Consider the following 20,254-nt stretch of genomic DNA (forward strand, 5'->3'; position numbering starts at 1 on the left):
TTCTGCCATGCTGTTTTATTAGCATCACTGTCATTTATTCTCTTGCCAGCATCTCCGTGTGTCTCCTCCAATTAGCGCCTTCCATTCTTCTGTGTCCTGCACACCTGTTCACAGCCTTGTAATAAATCTTCAGTGTATTTGGTTCCCTGCTTGTCAAGTCCTCAGAATGTTAAGTGTTTCTGTGATGCTATGATGCAGGGAAAGACCACATCATGAAGTGAATATCTTGGCAGGAGATTCCAAATACATTTAGATTAAAACACGCAATGACAGGATGGTCAATCAGTTTCATGTCAGTTATACATCTAATTATGAAAATAAAGTGATAGACAATACAGAGACTGAACGGGAAACTGTACTGTTATAAACTGTGATTATCATTTTGTATACATATATTACATGCCTCCTTCAGTGGGCTTGAGTGGATCCGCCATGTTTGTTGTGACAGATCCGCTTGTAAACTAATGCAAATCAATGGACTGAAGGTCATAAAGTGACTGGCTACAAAATGTACAAAGTTAATGAGTTAAAATGCATTACTAGACCTATAATTATATAAAAGGAAAATATACGTATGTAATAGAACATATTTTTTTGCATATTATTGAAATTAATAGTGGGATTTTTAAATGGATGATTTATGAGTTCACCACTAGATGGCACTAAATCCTACACACTAACCTTTTAACCATTACAAATCATTTCTAAATATTAAACCCATTCAGTTGGGGGTCTACATTGGCCTAATTAACACTGTTATTTGTTGTCTTTACATCTGGCTAGCAAACATTTTTCTGCTTCTATTAGTCAGTCAGTCAAAAGGCTATTCCATTATTATCCCTGTATACTGTTTGTCAGAGTTGTAACCCTAGTTGTTTGTGATTTACTTTTCAGGTAACAACGAATCACGGCTCACATGTTTTCTTATTTTGGTCATGTGACATTCACAAGCTGAGCCCCTCGGCACTGTCATGTCATTCTCAGGTGACAACAAGTGGCAAAATGGCCGCCCCCTGAGAAGGTTAAAAATGGCTGAATTTTGCTGCTTGATTCATATTTCACAAACGTAATATTAATCCGAATATCATATTCAGACTAGTGGGACCGCAATACAACTCTTTTTTTTCTTCTTTTTTTACTTGACTTCCCCTTTAATGCAGCTAATATTATGTCGTTTGATTGATTCATTCCCTCTATATGTGAATAAATTAAAAGGGCGTGGAAATAGAGCACAATATATGTACTCACTTAGATTCAACCTAAATACGTTGCTGAACATCTTATACAGGAAACCTCTTGCACTTTGGACTATAGTTGTAATGGCTTTTGCCCAATGATTCATAGTCATTGTGTTTCACATTCATACATTGACAAACATGACATTCATCGTCATATCCGTAAATGTGTGGTTTGTGCAACATACTGATTCAGTCTCACATAATAGGGTTTTCCCAGTTCGTGAGACGACTAGGCACAAGGTCAGTTGTTACAGTGTCCGATTGCTATCTCCCGCAGAAAAGTCAACTCAACTACTCCAACATTTATTTCTGGGAATATCAGGATGGATAAAACTCCTAGGCAGTATGAGTATGCCACCAAAATATCTCAATCACTCTCCAGGAGCTGGAAATCTCCCCACTGCTCCACTTTCTCACTCATGTCTGGACGTGATAATAAAAAAAGGTCTTGTTGGATGTGATATGATGTTTGAAGGCAGGTTGAGGGTCGAATCACTCACACGTATACGTCAAACTTGCTAAGTGTTTTCATGTGCTCACGCGCTGCTATTAATCTTTCACTTTTGATGATATTGATCCATTAAATCTGCACGATAAGTGCAATTCCCTTTTCGACACAGCAAACACTGCCACTCTGTGTCTCAAAACAGACGGTGCCGCTTGAGAGTGGAACTTTCAGACTGGAAAAGTATTCCCAGTGGGCATGAGCAGTGATGGTGCAATTGACTCTATTGGTCCATATGCCTGCATGTCAGCTACATAATTTTACAGGAAAATTTCAATTTGAAGAGTAAGGGTTGCTATACCATGACGAGAGAAGGGTTTTAGCAAAATAGTCTGTATGATAGCGTTTTGAATATTTACAAACATTAATAGCCTATACAAATGATTAATAATATGTGCAATGTGTTCGTGGGACGTAAAAGCTTAAAAAATTATAATTTAAAGGCTGTAAAAAACAAACTATGACCTTGTAGCACAATAAATGTCAAATTTCCCTCTAACTTGCTTCAGTTTCATTCTGAATTAAAGTCTAATTGCAAAATGGTTGTAGGTTGAAAGTGGGATAAATTGTCACGTTGTATTTTCCACTTAGAGACGAAACATGAACTTGTGCTTATGATTTTCAGTTCTCTTGTCATTCTTGCCCCAAAGTTGCTCTTACAGCTCTCATCCTTTGAAACCACCTTCAATTTCAAAGCTGCGTCCCAGCCAGAGCTTTAAAGTGGCGTTTAAAAAAAAGTATGCTTATGGATAGATCAAAGTTTATCCGACGACCGGAGCTTGTATCATTCAATTAATCCTTGGCATGACGTATTCAGGGGCAGGTAGAGAAAACAGGGAATTGGCTCGGAAGGACGACTATTACGCAGGTTGTCATGACATCATCGTGGGCTGGCTATAAAGTGCTCTAAGGGTTCAAACACACAAGCAGAGGAGCACTTGAGGAGCTTTGGACTACAGGACGAATCCGAAGCTTTTATTGGCTTCCGTGCGACGTACGCCCATCCTCTTGTTGCGCTCTGACCAGAGGAATCCCCCTCAGTGTAGCACTTTGAAGATGAAGTTGTCCTACTTGGTAGCTTGTGGACTTATGCTCACTCTGCTTTCCGGGAGGATGCGCGCAAAACCATTATCTGAGGCGCAGCAGCAGGTAAGATCATATAAGACACTGTTGATTTCTGTGTTTTAGTCATGTTAAGCTAAGCATCACCTTTTTTGTTTTGATTTTAGCTTTCTCTTTCCTATAATTGTTTCCCTGCTATAACTTGATGAAATGCAACATAAAAGTCGTTTGCCGTTTGCTCGTAAAATTACCGTTACGCAGAAAAATAACTTTGAATTAATTTAATGTGATGGGCTCCCCTTTAAAGCTAATCAAATAGCATTGAATTCATGTTACCATTCGGAACAGATGAGAGATCAACATACACCTGCCACGCGAACAAAGTGTTTTCTTTTGCGTCATTCAGAACCATGCGCACATTGTACCAATTTCGCATATAAAAAAATGTTCTCCAAAACAAGCCCCTTCGCGTGACGTCACTAACAATACATTTCTGATCGATGTGTTTCAGTCTCTCAGAAGTTTACTGGGGGACGAACTGACGGAGCTGCTGGAGTCAGAGGAGCGCGATCGGCGGGTGGATGCTGTGCGCGCTCGGATGCGCTTACTGCGAGATTTACGAATGGACACCCGGAGAGGGATGTGGGCTCGGCTGCTCAACGACCAGCCGCCTTCACCGAGGAGGCACAAATCTGGAAGCAAGAAAGGGGGCTCCACGACGCGGAGTGGTTGTTTCGGACATAAGATGGATAGGATAGGGACCATCAGTGGTATGGGCTGCTAGTACTGGATCACAGCTTTTTGACGGTGAGTGCTGATTCATCACTTTACATTACTTACTTGGCATATTAGCCTATACTGATACATGATTACGATGAAATTTAAAAGTGAGAAAATATGGGATCAAGTGGGGGAAGTGGGTGTTTAATGATGATTGAACGAACGTGAACGAATTAAAATATTCCTTCAAATGCAACATTTGTTGTTGTCCAAAAGCTCTCAAATGTGCTGTTTCCTACACGTTTGACACTTCCATACTCTGTGTTTTGGTTCCCATGATGTAAAAGCACATCATTCATAACCATCTCGTTTGATAATTGTTGATCGGTGAAGCAGTAATTGCCACCTTAGATGTCAATTTGGCTCCTGGCATAGAAGCATAGAAGTGATATGTGGGACACAATCCGAGGTGTTTTCTGATAAGAAATGATGCTGTTATAAATGTGCCCATCACAATTAACTTGTTGTATTGAGAAAATAGTCAAAAGCAATATCGTGGTTGTAGCAATACTGCTGGTATTTCCTTGGCCACGGTGTGCTTATAAAGCATAAGCACACTGTATTATTATTATTATTATTATTTTATTTTTAATTTTTTTATTATTATTGCGGAAGTAGATGAATCTCTTATGAGTACACTAAATGACTCACATGTACAATAATAAGTCACTGTAATGAAATGGGGAGTGTGTCTTATTTGATCAGTTAACACCCAGGCTTCCTCCCATGCATTGCACATGCATCCTATTTGTCAGCCTCTGTGTGCCTCTAAGATGAAATGAGAAAATAATACATATACATAGAGACAGAGTCAGAGAGAGAGAGAGAGAGAAGGAGAAGGAGAGAAAGAGAGGAGATAGATAGACAGACTGACAGATAGATAGATGGATGATGGATAGATAGATAGATAGATAGATAGATAGATAGATAGATAGATAGATAGATAGATAGATAGATAGATAGATAGATAGATAGATAGATAGATAGATAGATAGATAGATAGATAGATAGATAGATAGATAGAAAATATGTAACAATGAATAAATCCATAAAATAAGCTCACACCACTAACATTTTCTCTCCTCTTCTCTTTTTCCAAGATCTCTGAAGGACGGGTTTGGAAGAAATCATTTTGTTCTCACCTGAAGGGGAAAAAAAACTCAACAAGTGTCAGATTTTCGGTACGAAAGTCATCATGACCAGCAGTGAAAGAGACTCAGATGACAATGCTACAACAGCCTCATATAAATATATCTAATAAATATGCAGGTACAGTACTTGTATATAGAGAGATATACCATACAAAATGTTCAGACAATGGTGTAAAAACTACAAACTGCAAAGTTGTATATTGTTGCTGATGTACATTCATGTACTTCATCTTCCCACTACAAAAAAAATGTATTTATGTTAAGAACTATTTATATGTTTATAAAGAAGAGATATTTATAAATGATTTTTATTTATGTAACATTTTGAAAAAGGATGCGAACTGCAGGTCAATTCTGTTTGTAACTTTTTCTTTTGTCTCAAATAGTTGTAATTGTTTTCAAAAATGATATAAAAAATTATATTCCATGTGCACGTGTGTCTTCTCAGGCTGTTATGTTTTCATGAATGGAGTACAAGTTCAGTACAGTAATTGAAATGTTACTTGGTTTCCATGTGTGCTAGGTTAGTTTAAAGAATAAGTCAATTTTTGGACAAATCCAACTTTGTGTGATCAACTTTAACCATAACGACAGCAATGCGCACAAGTGTGCCGTGAGATATCAGCGTGGAAATTATCCATCTTCTCTTAATTTGTGTGAAAAATATTATTTATTCATTAAAAATTTATTTTTGTTCATCTATTTTTGCCATTGAAGCACAGTATAGTAACAGGCAGAACAATTAAATGCTCTTCCATCAGATGGCAGCATAAACCTGCGAATCCATCCATTGCCATTCAACTTGGAAGTCTAGACTTCCTGAACAGTATCAGCTTTGTGCTCAACGAAACAGGTCAAAATTTCCCACAAAGTCACTTTGTGACTAAATTGAGACATTTTTGTCATTATTACAGTTTTTGTGATATTTTTTGTTTGGTGGTAGGCCTATGCCTTGATTTTTTTTTCCTGAAACGTCTGCCTTAGCTCAATGAAGGTTGGGAAACACTGGGAATCATAAAAAGAAAAAAAAACGTCCATAAAATGGGTTTATGAGGAAAACAACAAAGAATGAAGTCTAGTCTATCTTATGTTTTGTTTGTTTTTTTAGATGGATTGTTTCACCGTCTTAAGCTATAATCAAGCCAGAGAGATGGAAATATCTGCTTTGGCATTTACACACAGTATTACATTACAATTCACTTTTACATCATATAAAACAGTGTACTGCACAGTAGTACTAGAGTGTATGAAAACGAGGCCATAATGTGAAATACAGCGGTTCTCCACTGGGGGGCAGAAGGAATCTGAAGGAACTACAAAACGCCAGTTACATTTGATAGCCTCACTAAGTGACAGTTTAATAAAAGGTCATCACCAATACAGCCTGGCTGATGTCACTCTTATTTTGTTCTTTTTAAAAGTAAAAAAAAAAATAACTATACAAAATGTATATATATATATATATGCATGTTAGAAATACCGTAATGTGTTTTCCACCCAATTACACAAATATAGCTTTTTGTGTTTGGTGGAACTTCAGACTCTCTCATATGTGGATATACATTTCTCCAAAACTACATCATGTCAAGAGATTATTTTTATACTTACATGGTTCTGGTAGAAATGCATACATATCAAACAAGACCTTTCGTTTAGTTTTCACAAAAGGCAGAACATTCACTCCATAATAGAGAATTTAAGTCTAAAATAAAACACCAACAACTAACTCTGAATTCAGGATTCAAAGAAAGGTGTGAAATAAAACTGGCAAACTCCTTGAGTTTTAGTCTATGTTCAAAATAAACTGAGGTGCAAACTAGTAAAACAGGTTAAACTGTTAAGCACGACACTCTGGCAATAAATCAATATTGCAATCTACATAATACAGAAAAGCAAAAGCTCTATGTTGCCTATACAGCATTCAGCTGGAAAAAAAATAGTACATCCTAATGCCCTGAATAAAAAACATTCCGTTTTTCTCAGTCAATGAAAGCAGATAGATGTTTAAAATAACTAGATGCATGAAATACTGAAGTCATCATACCACCCAAATTGTGTATTAAAATTGTAAATAAACGTCTAATGTTGGTAAATAAATACTAATGATGCACTCTAAATTAAATCTTATAAACACACATAAACTTGGAGAAATTGCATCTTAATAGGCATATAAGAGGGACATTATTAAATTGAAAACAGAAGAAAAAAATGTCAGTTGGCGTTAATGCAAGTTAGAATGAATTTTAAGTTTTAAGGTAAAGTCATGTAATGTAAATGAAATAAAACACCTAATAAACTTTAAAAGTACATGGTGGATTATTTAGTGACATCTAGTGGTGGACTAATAGAATGCAATGATTACATGTGCACTATGGTGCCTCAGGGAGACCACACTTTGCAAACCTACCCAAGTAGCCCTGGATGCAGAGTGCAGTTCGAGGCGTGTCTCAACGTCGAGTGGACTTAAACGTTTGACTCCGCTCACACAGATTTTTTCAAAATGGTTTAAAAAAAAAAATCCCAACAAAATGTGCAGATTTAAAGGTGCATTGTGCAGTTTAAAAAGGTAATATTAAAGCTTTTTCTACATCATGCACTGTTTTACTCTGACTGCACCTGTCAGCTTTTATCTTCCCTTTATAGTTGAGTGTGCGGACCCTCACATTCCACAGTTTCTTTGGGGAGGGGCGGAGTTTTTCTTACCTCATTTGAAGTAATGTCTTCGTTTGTCAAATGTGGCTGTCACTTTAAGATCATGCAGGTATTCGCACGCGCACGATGAACAAGCCTGACACAAATGCTGCAGTTACGCTTTGCACAAAGATCCTTTAATGATGCGCCGTCTTATGACGTAAAATATTTTTTTAAAACACATTATGGAGCATTGAAAAATTACAAACACCTCAGTGGAGGTGGAGCTATCTAAACGGTTTGAGGAAGAGGCGGAAGTGCAGTGCTACGTATGTCCCCAGCAGATAGCTCCTCCGTGGACGGTTGAGGTTAGTATTTAGGTTTCGGTTATATTTTAATTTGCGTTGTTCAAAACATACTGTATTCGTTACGTGGTAGGGTTAGGGTTATGGTTAGGGTTATGGTTAGGTTTAACAACAATGAAAGAAAGAAGTCGCTTCGAGGTCAAAAATCTGTGTGGGCGGAGTCAAATGTTTAGGTCCACCAGACGTTGAGGCACGCCTCAAACTGCGCTCTGCATCCAGGGCTTACTCAACCTACCACCAATTTCTACCAAATATTTGGCATGAGCTAGCGAGCAGCCCGGTGAACTATAGGAGCACAAGCGAGTTAGCCATACCAGCTAACAAGAGCGGCTAACGGGAAAAGGTAGTAAAAGCTAGCGAAAGCAAAGAGGAGGAAAACAAGCATCGGGAGCCTGAGTCACTGGAGTCAGAGACGAACAACTGCAGGCCCCAGCTGCGGAAGGTAGGCAGCTGTTGACCCATGGGTCCGACACTTGGTGCAAGCACCACCCCGCCACGGACTTCCGACTTCCAGGTTTTACGCATCAGCGCCATTTCATGTCACGTTCCAACACTCGCACCCCTACCCCTGCGCACCCCAACCGCGCGCACCCGCTCATCGGTGGGAGGGCGTCTCGACTATCTGAAATGCTTTGGACACTGAGACAGACACTACACACTCGCAGCCTCGCAGCCTTGCACCCATCGACGGGAATGCGCAACCAAGGGGCACAAAGGCGAAAGCGCAAGTACTGGGACGCGGCCCACACGTCACAAACCGGAAACGGAAACAAAGTTGATGGGTGAAAACCCGGAAGTCGTAAGTCCCGCCTCCTCCGTTGCATATAGTCCATTGTTAACATATTAGTAATGGGTCGTTCGCAAACGAGCCGGGGCAAAGAGCCGGTCTTTGAAGTGAACGATGAGAGCCGGCTCCCACCCTCAAGAGTTCAAGGCTCCGTCATTTTCCCTCGCCCTCCCTCTCTCTTCTTATGTCGCTCTCTCTTTTTCACCGTCTAAAGCTAGGTTTGGCTGCGCTGCTCAGAGAGGGAGAAACAGGAAGAGAAAGGGGAGGGGCGAGGGCATGCAGTGAGTGTACTGCAGGCGGAGCATGTGCTCCGCATCTCAGCCAGTCAGAGAGAGAGAGGAGGAGAAAACAAACTGAGAAGAAGAGAGTTGAAGTATTTTGTTTTTCTGAATGCCAATTAGAAATAAAATAAGGTCTTTTATCCTGGACCTGGTGAGTAGTTTATAATGTTTTGTGTTTTGTTTTTTGCTGCTGCTGTTGCACTACTCACTATTTTTGTTATTTTGATTGTTGTTGGTTGAAGTTTTAATTTTGTTGCTTATTTTTTGTATGTAGCCTTTTTAACTTTCAATAAAATAAACAAAAAACATTTTCTTTACTTGATATATGTTGCTATTTACCGCCAGTAGAGTGAAATACTTAGTTCACCAAGTCATTTATCAAAATGTATGCTAAATTTTTCGTAAATATTTAAAAGAAAAGCTAAAGTTAAAAGAGCCTTTTGAGAGCCAAAAAGAGACGGCTCTTTTCACTGAGCCGATCCAAATGAACCAAATCACCCAAAAGAGACGAAAATCCCATCGCTATTGCATATTATTGAAACTAATAGTGTTTTTTTATGAATGATTAGTTTACTACTAGATGGCACTAAATAATACATACTGTCCCTTTAAGATGTCAAACACATACACAAGTAGGGCTGTGAATTGCCTAGTACCTGGCGATTCGTATCATGATTCATAGGTCACGATTCGATTCGATTAATCCCGATACGGATCTATAAATTGATTATTGCGATTTTTTAACTCAAATTTTGAAAATACTAATCAGTAAACTTGTACATGTACACTGTAAGATTTGTATGAAAATGTATTTATCTGAAAATTCAGGTTGCAGTCTGTTTCATGTTTGAACAGCACTAAAATCAAATATTAAGGCTTAATATTTCATTAATATAACATTCTTCCATGCTTAATGTGTAAATCCTAACCCTAAGTAAAACGTTTTGTTGAATATTCCCATTAAAAAAATTATGTTTAAAAATCGATTTGACTGCATATTGAATCGATTTGAGAATTGCGCGCTGCAATATCGTGATAAATTGCCAAATACATTTTTTCTAACACCCCATTAAGGATTGCAAAAAATGGTTATAAAAGTGAATAAATAATCTGACATTTACAATTCAAAATGGTAGAGTAGACCCTGCTACTTATGGGGGATAGGTACCAGGGTAGCCCTTAAACAGTGAAAAACTGCATATATAACTGATGATAAACCCCCAAAAATATCCAAAAAACACTGTCTAGTGTGTGTGTGTCAAACATTCAGCTAGCAACTGAAGCCTGCTTGGATGAGAGGTAAATCTCTCATCAGACAACCAGAACGGTCCAGTTGCGCTTCATTCAATACCCCAGAACAGCATTAGATTCTGGATAGGATTGGATTACCAAATCCATATTCCAGATTTTGCAACAAAATACATACATGAGCTACTTTTAAAACACGTGGTTCGGTTCTAGGACAGCTGCATTTGAAGACCTACTGCTGCCCACGTTCCTGCAAGGCCACATGTAAAATGCAGCGTGCAGGCAATTCAGCAACTTGATTGTATATTAAAACTATTAATTTCGGTTTAAAAAAAATACAGCAACCACTCGTCTAACTTTTTTATTGAAATGTCGCGCAAACAAATAAACAAACAAAAAAAAGTTGTAGTATTTAAAGGTCGTGGAAACAAACAACTGTTTGTTTTCTCCATGCAGGCGAAGCGCGGGCACGATTAAAAAGATCTCCTGTCCGATTGGATGACACATTCACGTGGGAGGGTCTTTTGTGAACGCGCCCAGCAAGAGAGTACGGAGCGAGTCCTCTTCTCTGTCTTTCCTGTCCTAATCCCCCATCGTGTAGGCACAGCCACGTGCATGCAGTAGTTTTTCCGCTTGCTTGATTGATTTCAACGTCTGTTTCGTCGAAACACCAAGTAGCACGATGGTGAAGTTAGCGAAGGTAAGACCAGCTGAAGTTCATTTTGTTGTGGAAATGTTTAGTTTGCGTTTCCAGTTGATAGAAGATCGGCTCCGCGCATGAGGCCTTAATGCTGTTCTCGTTGCGTCTTTTAAGAAATGCAATATAACCTGCGGTAAATTAAATCTTCCTTACAATCGTTTTTGTATTGAATCAAACATATGTTGAATGCGAGACGTGAACCAGGCAAATGTGGTACAACAGCAATAAAAAATAAGTTCATTTTCCGGATTTGGAGCGGCCATGTTGTCTTGCTGTTGGTTGCTAGCGCGGCCTGCTAACAGTTAGTCGCTCAAGATGGCATTCATGCGCGTTCTCGCCTCGATCCCGCAATTTCAGTGTAGAGATTTACAGCCCGATTTGTCTCGCTAGATTCAAACGCCGAACATAATGTTGTTTTGCGTAAAATGCTGAACGAACGTATTCACACGATGGTTAGCTGTTCGAATACATAACGATTGTTCGTTTATTTTGATGTTACACCCTGCCAATTATTTTTCTTTATTCTGCTTTGTTTCCCTTCGAGTTTTAAAACCACTTTGCTTCTTATTTAATGTTAACCAACATATCAATTTTACCCTCAGCGTTATTTGTCTTTATAGTGTAACATTAGCATGAATGCTAACGCGCATATCTGTGTTCCACGTGGGTTTCGCGCCTGCCCCACCGTCACACACGAGGCAGAACACACGTCGCCCACGCTACGACCCCCAACTTTGCCTCTACACTTCATAAATAATGCGGTGTAATTCATTGGATATACAAGAGAGACATTTTGTACATTTTCAATTTTACTAAGATTTCTACCACTTTTAAGACACATGGCACATTAAGTCAGTCACTCAGTTGATTATACTGGCATTATTTGGAAGAAGGAACCTGATATGAATAATAATGTTTTTCCCATTTAATTTTAGGCTGGTACCAAGCAAGCAAACCAGAAGAAAAAAGCCCCTCCGCCCCCGAAACAAGTGGCTGAAGAGGAAAGTGAGGAAGACAGTGAAGAAGAAGAGGTAAGGCTCATTTATTGCCGTGCCCCCCCACTGGAAAAAAAACTATATATATTTTAATATATTATCTTGAAGACCTAATTATATAACCCAATACAGTACCCCCCCCCCCCCCCCCCCCCCCACACACACACACAAATTTTTCCCCCCCATGAAATCAAATTCTTGATAATAAAATGGCCCCAATATGGTGTTGGCAAGGCCACATGTAAAATGCAACGTGGTATGCCACGCAAGGTTTTTTAATACGTACCCATCACCCTCCATTTCTTGGCATTCATGTGGTTGCCAGTTCACATGTATGTAATGTTCGGAGGAAGAGTAACTAACAGCGCTATGTCTTCGGTGCTGGTGTGTTTCATTGTCCACCAGTTCTATCCTCAATCGCTGTGACATAAAGACATGTGGTACAGATACCTTAAAATATTGGCCCGATGCGAATACCCAGAATAATATGAATAAATTGGTTTTCTTTCGTTCTTTTAATTTTATGGAATTACACGATTTCTTAAATTCACATTGTGTATAGCCAAAAACTAGTATTTTCTTGTTTCGAAGCAAAGCTAAATTGATTATTTATTTTAACTTGCTGTAATGTAATTTTGAGAACATTTCTTTTACTGACCTCAAATGGTAAAAACAAAACTCACATTCTATTGTCAAAGTCAAATAACATGACTCATTTTGTAAACATTGTGTACTATATTAATATGCTTCTTACCTTTATAGGCCACTCCTCCTGGCTGAAGTTCAACACAACAGAAGTCAATTCCTTTCCTATTCTGGTTCTGTTTAGCAAATATGATTTTTCGCTCCAGAATCCAGACACCTCTGCTATTTTGCTGTTTAAAGTTAGATGTTCTCCGCTTTAATGTGGTTGCAGTCAGACTTATATGAAAATTAAACTCAATCACTGCAGCACTTATTCTGGTGTTTTACGTGCTAGCTGTGTCACACCTAGTTTAGCCCAAAAATTAGCATGGTACCGCAATCTTTTCCTCATAATGAGAATTAGATACTGGTAAGAAATGTATTTACCCCCACGGAGGTGATGATTACTGACTCGGCACCAACTCTCCAACGTGTTGCCTCACAGAGCCGCTTATTTCGAGCTTTTGAATGATTACTTTTGTCATGTTTTGCAGACTCCTCCACCAAAAATGGTAAAGAAAGCTAAACCAGCCAAAGCCGCCAAGGTTAACGCAAAAAATGGCAAAGCTGCCAAGAAAGCAGAAAGTGAAGACGAGGAGGAAAATTCTGGTGAGTTAACTCGTCAAAATTGAATGTGATAACAAACACCTAAAATAAGTTAATTAAAGTCTGCCCCTGCTTTTAACACCTAATTTCTACTAAAACTTCTTGAATATGTTTGTCCTTTATACAGAGTCTGAAGAGGAAGCCCCTCCCCCAAAGAAAGCTGCCAAAGCAGCTGCAAAACCAGCACCTGCTCAAGAGTCAGAGGAGGAGGACGATGACGACGACGATGATGGTATGCCACGCAAGTTTTATTTTTATTTTTTATAAGTACCCATCACCCTCCATTTCTTGGCATTCATGTGGTTGTCAGTTCACATGTATGTAATGTTCGGAGGAAGAGTAATTAACAGTGCTATGTCTTCGGTGCTGGTGTGTTTCATTGTCCACCAGTTCTATCCTCAATCGCTGTGACATGAAGAATGCGAATGCTTTCAAGATCGCATCTTACTTTGTACGGTGTTTGGGAAACTGCTGATTTTGGTGTGTTGTCTCTAGATGAATCTGAAGAAGAGCCCCCACCGCCCAAGAAAGGAGCCAAAGCGAAGGCTCCTCCTGCCAAGGCCGCCAAGCAGGTAAAGGGAAAACCTGCGAAGGAGCCCTCAGACGATGAAGACGAAGAAGAGTCCGAGGAAGAGGCCCCTCCTCCAAAGAAGGCTGCAAAACAAGTTGCTAAGTCGGCTAAACAGGAGGAAGAAGAGGATGACGATGACGATGAGGATGATGAAGATGGTAAGCCAACCAATGGTCCTTTTTTCGGGGGGACTTTGCAAATGATGATCAACAAGGGACTTAATACTGAATGTGTATGATGTCACCTTTTTTTTGTATCTGATGTCGCGTTGTGTAACGTGTAGCCTGCGCTTGGCCACGATTTTGTCCAAATGACTGAATGACTTTCTGTGAATCTTCAGACTCTGAGGAGGAAATGGATACAGCACCTCCTGCGGCAGCTGCCAAAGCAAAGAAGGCAGGCATGGTAAAAGCCAAGGAAGAGTCTGAGGATGAGGATGATGAGGAGGATGATGATGATGAAGATGATGAGGAAGAAGATGATGATGATGATGATGAAGACGGTGAGTTATGGCATAAAACTAATAAGCAACTTGACAATCAGGTGTACATGTTTGTATGCAACTTAATTATTGGTCTGTAGAATTGTACGCCCCACGGATCCAAGCGACTAACTGTATAACTTCTATTAACAGAAGCCCCGGTGACTTCTGCTAAGAGAAAGGCCGAAGGCAAGGACACACCACCTGCCAAGAAGGCAAAGTCGGAAGGAGAGGGTGAGGATTTTCTAACTTTCTGATCAAATTTCTTTTTTGTCATTATGATTGCAGATTTGCTTTTACTAAAGTTACATTTACTGTCTATCCTTTAAGGTTTCTGTCTGTTTGTTGGCAACCTGAACTCAAACAAAGACTTCGATGAAATCAAAGATACAATGAGGAAGTTCTTCTCCAAGAACGATATTGAGGTTGCTGACGTTCGGTTAGGCGCATCAAAGTAAGAAATTGTTCTGAATTCACTATTGTGGGTCCATCATGTTCCACCAATAAACGGATAAATCATCTGTTAAAACTGTACATTTCTTAACTATCATATTTGGCATATCAGAGTAACATACTAAAAAGCCATGTAGCATGTAAAGAAAGGGATTTGAGCTTTAACATGTTTGCAGTTGACATATCAATGTTTGCTACCATGTGATGGCAGAAGTATCACTTTTAACGTCTCTTGCATGACTTCAACAGGAAATTTGGCTACGTAGAATTTACATGTGAGGAGGACATGCAAAAGGCACTGGAACTCGACGGCAAAAAGGTTATGGGCCAGGATATCAAGCTGGACAAGGCCAGAAGCAAGGAGAGCTCCCAGGATTCCAAGAAAGGTATCATTGGTGGCCAGCTGCCCACCACGGAAAATAGTATGGCGTTATTTACAATGTTTACATTGTGTCTTCAGAAAGGGACTTGCGGACGCTTTTTGTGAAAAACCTTCCGTTTGCTGCCACTGTTGATGACTTAAAGGAGGTTTTTGAAGACGCGGTTGATGTCAGGGTGCCATTGGGCCAGAATGGGTCCAATCGAGGGTAAGTGAGCGTTCTCTAAAGACGAGGTAAAAAAGAAATGCAACTCCTCAAGCATGTATTAAATGCATCCACGGTCTTTTCCAGAATCGCCTACATAGAGTTCAAAACCGAGGCTGAGGCAGAGAAGATGCTGGAAGAGGCACAGGGTTGCGATGTTCAGGGGAGGTCCATTATGGTGGACTTTGTGGGAGAAAAAAGCCAAAAGGGCGGTGGGGGCAAGGTTGCAGGTAAATATACAGCAAATTGGTTTTCCTTAAATAAACGTGTTAAATGAAAGAGCAGCAGGCGTCTAACGTCCATATTGTTGCTTCCTTCCAGCTGCCGCCAGCAAGACGTTGGTGGTAAATAATCTATCGTTCAGCGCCTCAGAGGAGGCCTTGCAGTCCACGTTTGAGAAGGCCGTTTCAATTAGAATCCCACAGAGAGATGGCAGACCTAAAGGGTGAGTGTCCACTTGTCCTTTGGCAACATCTGAAATGTACTGTTGCTGCACCTTCTCATGAGCTCCTCATAACCATGCCATGATTATGCACGGATTCGCACGAGAAGAAGAGCCAATACACGGTCTGAACAGGCTCACCCCCGTCACATGGGGTTGCTGCCCATGTCTGCTGTGTTACACGTGCTGAGAAAACAAGAGACCTCATATACTGGTAGTTTGAAACCTGCATGCTCATCTTGTCTGTTTGTGTTCCACAGGTTTGCGTTTTTAGAGTTTGAAACCTCAGAAGATGCCAAGGAAGCTTTGGACACATTGAACAACACCGAGATTGAAGGCCGCTCAATCAGGCTTGAGTACTGTAACAACAGCGGTGGCAGGCAAGATGGAGGCAGGGGAAACTCTGGTAGGTCTTCAGCGTTGTTGGTCAGACGTGATGAAAACTTGATCTCCTGAAACTCTGTGATGAGTTCAAAGATAGTCAAGTCCTGATCTGGCCAACCACCTTCACTTTTGTGCTTGTTGTCTTGGTTATAAATCCAAGTGTGCCTAATATTTTGACTGCTCTTTTTGTGCGCAGGTCCAACAAAGACTCTGTTTGTCAAGGGTCTCTCAGAGGACACCACGGATCAAACGCTTAGAGATTCATTTGAAGGCTCAGTCAGTGCAAGGATTGTCACAGACAGAGAGACGGGGTCTTCTAAAGGGTACGTACAACAAATGTGAAGTTCTGCTTGAGCACTGTCCTCTCCCACTGGTAGTTACAGCTTGTAAATATTGTGAGAACTGCTACTTGTGCTTACATTACAACGGGGTTGTCAAGCTCATTTTAATTCAGAAATTGGATCTCAAGTGGTCTGTGACCTAATAATCTATAAATAAAAACTGGTCCAAATTCAAAATATGCCCCTTTTTTTGTACATTTTGAAAATATTCCCATTTATATTGCAGATTAATCTGAAATGTTTTAATGAGCGCACATTTTTGGGCAACTCCTGAGTAAGAGCCTAATTTCATGTCATGTGCCAGATTGGACCCGCTAATGTAGGATTCACCAATTCCGGTCCCCGAGATGTGATGTTTCCGCCCACTGGCACACCTGACTCATGCAATCAGCTCATTCACATGCTTGATGACGATCCTGATCTTTAGTATCAGGTGTGTTGGTAGGCGGAAACATAAGAAACCTGCAGGATACCGGACCGGAATTAGGGAATCCTGCTCTAATTGGGCTGGTTATGGCCCACAGGCCTTACGTTTGACACGTCCATTCGCTTGTGCTGGATGCCAAGTGTGAAACTGTCTTTGTTTTTTTGTAGCTTTGGCTTTGTGGACTTTGACAACGAAACTGACTGTAAGGCGGCCAAGGAAGCCATGGAGGATGGTGAAATTGACGGTAGCAGGGTGACGCTGGACTACGCCAAGCCCAAGGGTGAAGGTGGTTTCCGTGGAGGCCGCGGCGGAGGCGGCTTTGGCGGTGGCTTTGGCGGTGGTTTTGGTGGCCGTGGCGGAGGCGGCAGAGGAGGTCGCGGCGGCTTTGGACGTGGTGGTGGCGGCGGCTTCGGGGGCAGAGGAAGAGGAGGTCCTCGTGGAGGTGGACGTGGCGGCGGACGCGGTTTTGGAGGTAAATAGATTAGTGTTGGGCTTGTAAAGTAGTAGGAGTATTGACAAAAACAGATTTCAGTAATTGAAATAAGTGCTGCTTTTTAACTTATTTTTTTTGTTTTGTTTTGTTTTTTTTGCTTTTTAGGTGGACGTGGTGGTGGTGGTGGTTTTGGTGGCAAGCCCCAGGGGAAAAGAATTAAGTTTGATGACTAAATTTTTGTCTTTTTTTTTTTGCTTCATTTTTTTCCTCTTCTTTTTACTTTTTGAATGGACTCTGGTTTCATCAGTTTTCAGAGCTTTTGGACATTCCAGAAAGCGTCATTGATAAATATTTAACTGTAAACGGGCATTTTAGCCCTTGTATTTAGAATCCTCCAACTTCACCCGCCCTCCTGTGCCAAAATGGCACATTTGACCATTTGAGTCGCGCGAGTACTGAATGTCCTGAATAAAAACCTGCACCCCTCCACCTCTTTAGTTTGTAATTCTAAGAGTGTAAAGGAATGGGTCTGGCAAAACAAGTTTGCTGTGAAAACTGAAGCTAGTCTTTCCCCCCCACCTCCGATACATACATGTGTAAATTAAACTGTTTGTATAATTTCTATTTTACCATTTTGTAAAAAATACACTTGTATCCACGTTTTTGTTTTTAGTTTTCTTTAGTCTTACTGTACTGTGTAAAGCATATTTTGTTAGGATTTGATTGCTCAAGAGTGGCGTCGGCAATGTTATGTTCAAGTTGGAGAATGACCTGCACCTCTGAATTGTGTAACATATTTGTAGTGTGTTGACTGTTTCCCATCTGAGAATCTAATTGTCTCGATGAATAAACCTTAAAGGTGATTTGTAAACTGGTCTTAATTTCACTTGGTGTCAATCTGAGATTGAATGCATCGTGTGTTTAAGCTTTTCACCAATTGTGTACATGCCGTTTTTGTCAGTTGACATATCTGACAAGGTAACATTTAGTCTTTTAAGACTCCCCTCACTGAATTAAGTGTGGTACAGTACTTAAATGTAGTATATTAAAACTGGCGATTAACACTCCATACTATATGCCATTTTGCTTACACTAAACTGATTTGGAAATTTGATTTTTGGCCAAATGGAGCACTAAAATTGTCTTATTTTTTGGGGGGTCGTCAATATGCTAACTCTGTCCACCAGGGGGCAGTCTAGCAACAGCTGAGAGCTGAGACCTTTTCTGGGTTACCTAGCAACTGGACCTTAAATCTGTTTTATTTTGTGTTATAATTTTGCGACAGGTATGGCTTTTAACTGTCGGCCTTCCCTTCCTCCTGCTTGGTGTGGACAGAAGATGCCACCTTTGCATCTTGACCAATCACAATGGCTTACTGAAAAAAGATTAGAAAGCCAGCGCCTGTCATTTTCTTTGAATTCAACACTTAGAATCAGATTGTTGGCGTTCAATCTCTAGGGTGATAGGTTTAAAAACTATCCTGATCCTACAAATGCTTTTTAAAGCATCTTGAAGAATGGTATGTAGTTTTTGTGGCATACAGTAAGAAAATTGTGCCTATCAAAATAGTGACAAACCCCATTTCCAATGAAGTTGGGACATTGATTAAAATGTAAAAAACAGAATACAATGATTTGTGAATCATTTTCAATCTATATTCAATTGAATAAGACAAAGACTTAGCTCTCACTCTAAGTATCGAATGCTCCTTTTGAAATGATCCGAAGGATGGACTTTCTCACCTCTCCTTGTGCCAACGAAGTTATTATTCTTGGGGCCTTTGAGAGAAGATTGCGGGGTGGTGTGAAGGACTGCAGTGCCCTCCAGTCAACCTATTAACCAGACGGACATCAAAAGATTCCCCCAATTCGTGTCAACAAAATGCTGGTGATCAGTCAGCAGGCTATGGGAAGATGGGTGTGTACCCACTGAGTGGAATAGCGTCACTTAAGTGGGAAATTTACCCTGGATGGCAGTGCAGTTTGGCTAGTGATTGATATGTAAATATTCCCGGGCACAAAGCTGCTAACCATGAGATCTTTATAATGTTGTTTCCACCTGAGGTGTTTTTCTGTGGACTCTATCTTCCGCTATTCAGTATCATACTCACCTATCAATGATTGTTGTGCTGTTTCTATTACACTTTAAGATGTCACAAAATGGCGGCAAAGCCCTGTACAGAGGGGATGCACAGCTCCCGGCCAGGCAAGATAAATTTAACCGTATTGTACATTTAACACAAAGTTTATTCCAGAATTTATGACAGTATACCACATTTTGGTCATGGGCATCTAATCAGTTAGCTCGTCAGAAGCACTTTGGCTTTAATATTAACACGTGCAGGACATACCTACAGCTAGCTTAATTCTCTCATTCTAACTCAAACAGACTTAAAACGTTTCACAGCTAGAAAAAAAAACTAACTCCTACATAGCAACATCATTGCTGTCATTTTGTTCATTAAAATATGACATTTTTTACAAAGTACTGTATGTTATCACTTCTCTAGCTTGTTTATGTAAAACACATAAATAAGTATTCCCCGTGAATAGTAGCAGTTCACTGTATTAAGATCCGGGGGGCTATAGCGGTCTAAGATCAAGTGTTATGTTTTTCAATAGGTGTGCGTGTCGTCTTGGACAGATAAACCTCTGTAAGCTATTCCTCTGTGAAGTGAAGCGCAACAAAATATGGAGAAGATTCCATTTCTCCCTGCTATTGATGGAGGACTTCATTGTACTGTCATGATGACGCATGATTGTGAAGACAACAACAAGGCAAGTCTTTAGAAGTTTCATTACTACAGTATGTTCTAAAAACATTCGTATCGACTGTTCACAGGTTGCAGCTTTGCGTAATAAGAAGATATTTAAAAGCAAAAACCTCGTTTTGAGGGCGCTGCAATGTCTTTCATGCCTCGTGATTGCAAGTAAGTATATCATGTACTGTTTACCTTTTACAATAGTTGTGTGACTGCTACTCCAACAATGTATCAACATCGGACACTATTGTTGGATGACCTGTTGTATGTTTTCTACTAAGATTGTAGATGTTGATAAGGGTGAGACAAAAACTTCTGATCTAGGACAGATTTACAAAGAAAAG

At 40.1% G+C, this 20,254-nt stretch overlaps 2 protein-coding genes and 2 non-coding genes across 5 annotated transcripts; all 4 read left to right on the forward strand.

The window, feature by feature from the left end:
* The first annotated feature begins 2,699 nt into the window (after positions 1-2,699).
* Positions 2,700-5,001, forward strand: nppc (natriuretic peptide C). The gene is made up of 3 exons (XM_077584695.1): positions 2,700-2,892; positions 3,317-3,612; positions 4,686-5,001. The coding sequence occupies exons 1-2, from the start codon at positions 2,800-2,802 to the stop codon at positions 3,587-3,589; spliced, it is 366 nt and encodes a 121-aa protein (XP_077440821.1). The 5' UTR covers positions 2,700-2,799; the 3' UTR covers positions 3,590-3,612; positions 4,686-5,001.
* Positions 5,002-10,576: 5,575 nt separating this feature from the next.
* Positions 10,577-18,020, forward strand: ncl (nucleolin). 2 transcript variants are annotated; one of them, XM_077584344.1, is made up of 16 exons: positions 10,577-10,748; positions 11,684-11,779; positions 12,922-13,036; positions 13,161-13,265; positions 13,529-13,762; positions 13,945-14,106; positions 14,239-14,319; positions 14,416-14,539; positions 14,788-14,924; positions 14,999-15,125; positions 15,210-15,352; positions 15,444-15,567; positions 15,825-15,970; positions 16,145-16,271; positions 16,884-17,188; positions 17,315-18,020. In XM_077584344.1, exons 1-16 carry the CDS (start codon positions 10,731-10,733, stop codon positions 17,380-17,382), a joined length of 2,112 nt encoding a protein of 703 aa, XP_077440470.1. In that variant the 5' UTR covers positions 10,577-10,730; the 3' UTR covers positions 17,383-18,020. The 2 variants fall into 2 exon arrangements, with proteins under 2 accessions (XP_077440470.1, XP_077440471.1); XM_077584345.1 differs by having other exon boundaries at positions 14,242-14,319.
* LOC144063238 (small nucleolar RNA SNORA57) lies at positions 12,037-12,174 on the forward strand. Its single transcript, XR_013296547.1, has one exon. It is a non-coding gene; the product is annotated as a small nucleolar RNA SNORA57 (small nucleolar RNA).
* LOC144063239 (small nucleolar RNA SNORA57) lies at positions 13,312-13,449 on the forward strand. The gene has a single exon (XR_013296548.1). It is a non-coding gene; the product is annotated as a small nucleolar RNA SNORA57 (small nucleolar RNA).
* Positions 18,021-20,254: the final 2,234 nt, after the last annotated feature.

The sequence above is a fragment of the Vanacampus margaritifer genome, chromosome 13 (genome assembly GCF_051991255.1).
Source record: "Vanacampus margaritifer isolate UIUO_Vmar chromosome 13, RoL_Vmar_1.0, whole genome shotgun sequence".
NCBI classification, from domain to species: Eukaryota; Metazoa; Chordata; class Actinopteri; order Syngnathiformes; family Syngnathidae; genus Vanacampus; species Vanacampus margaritifer.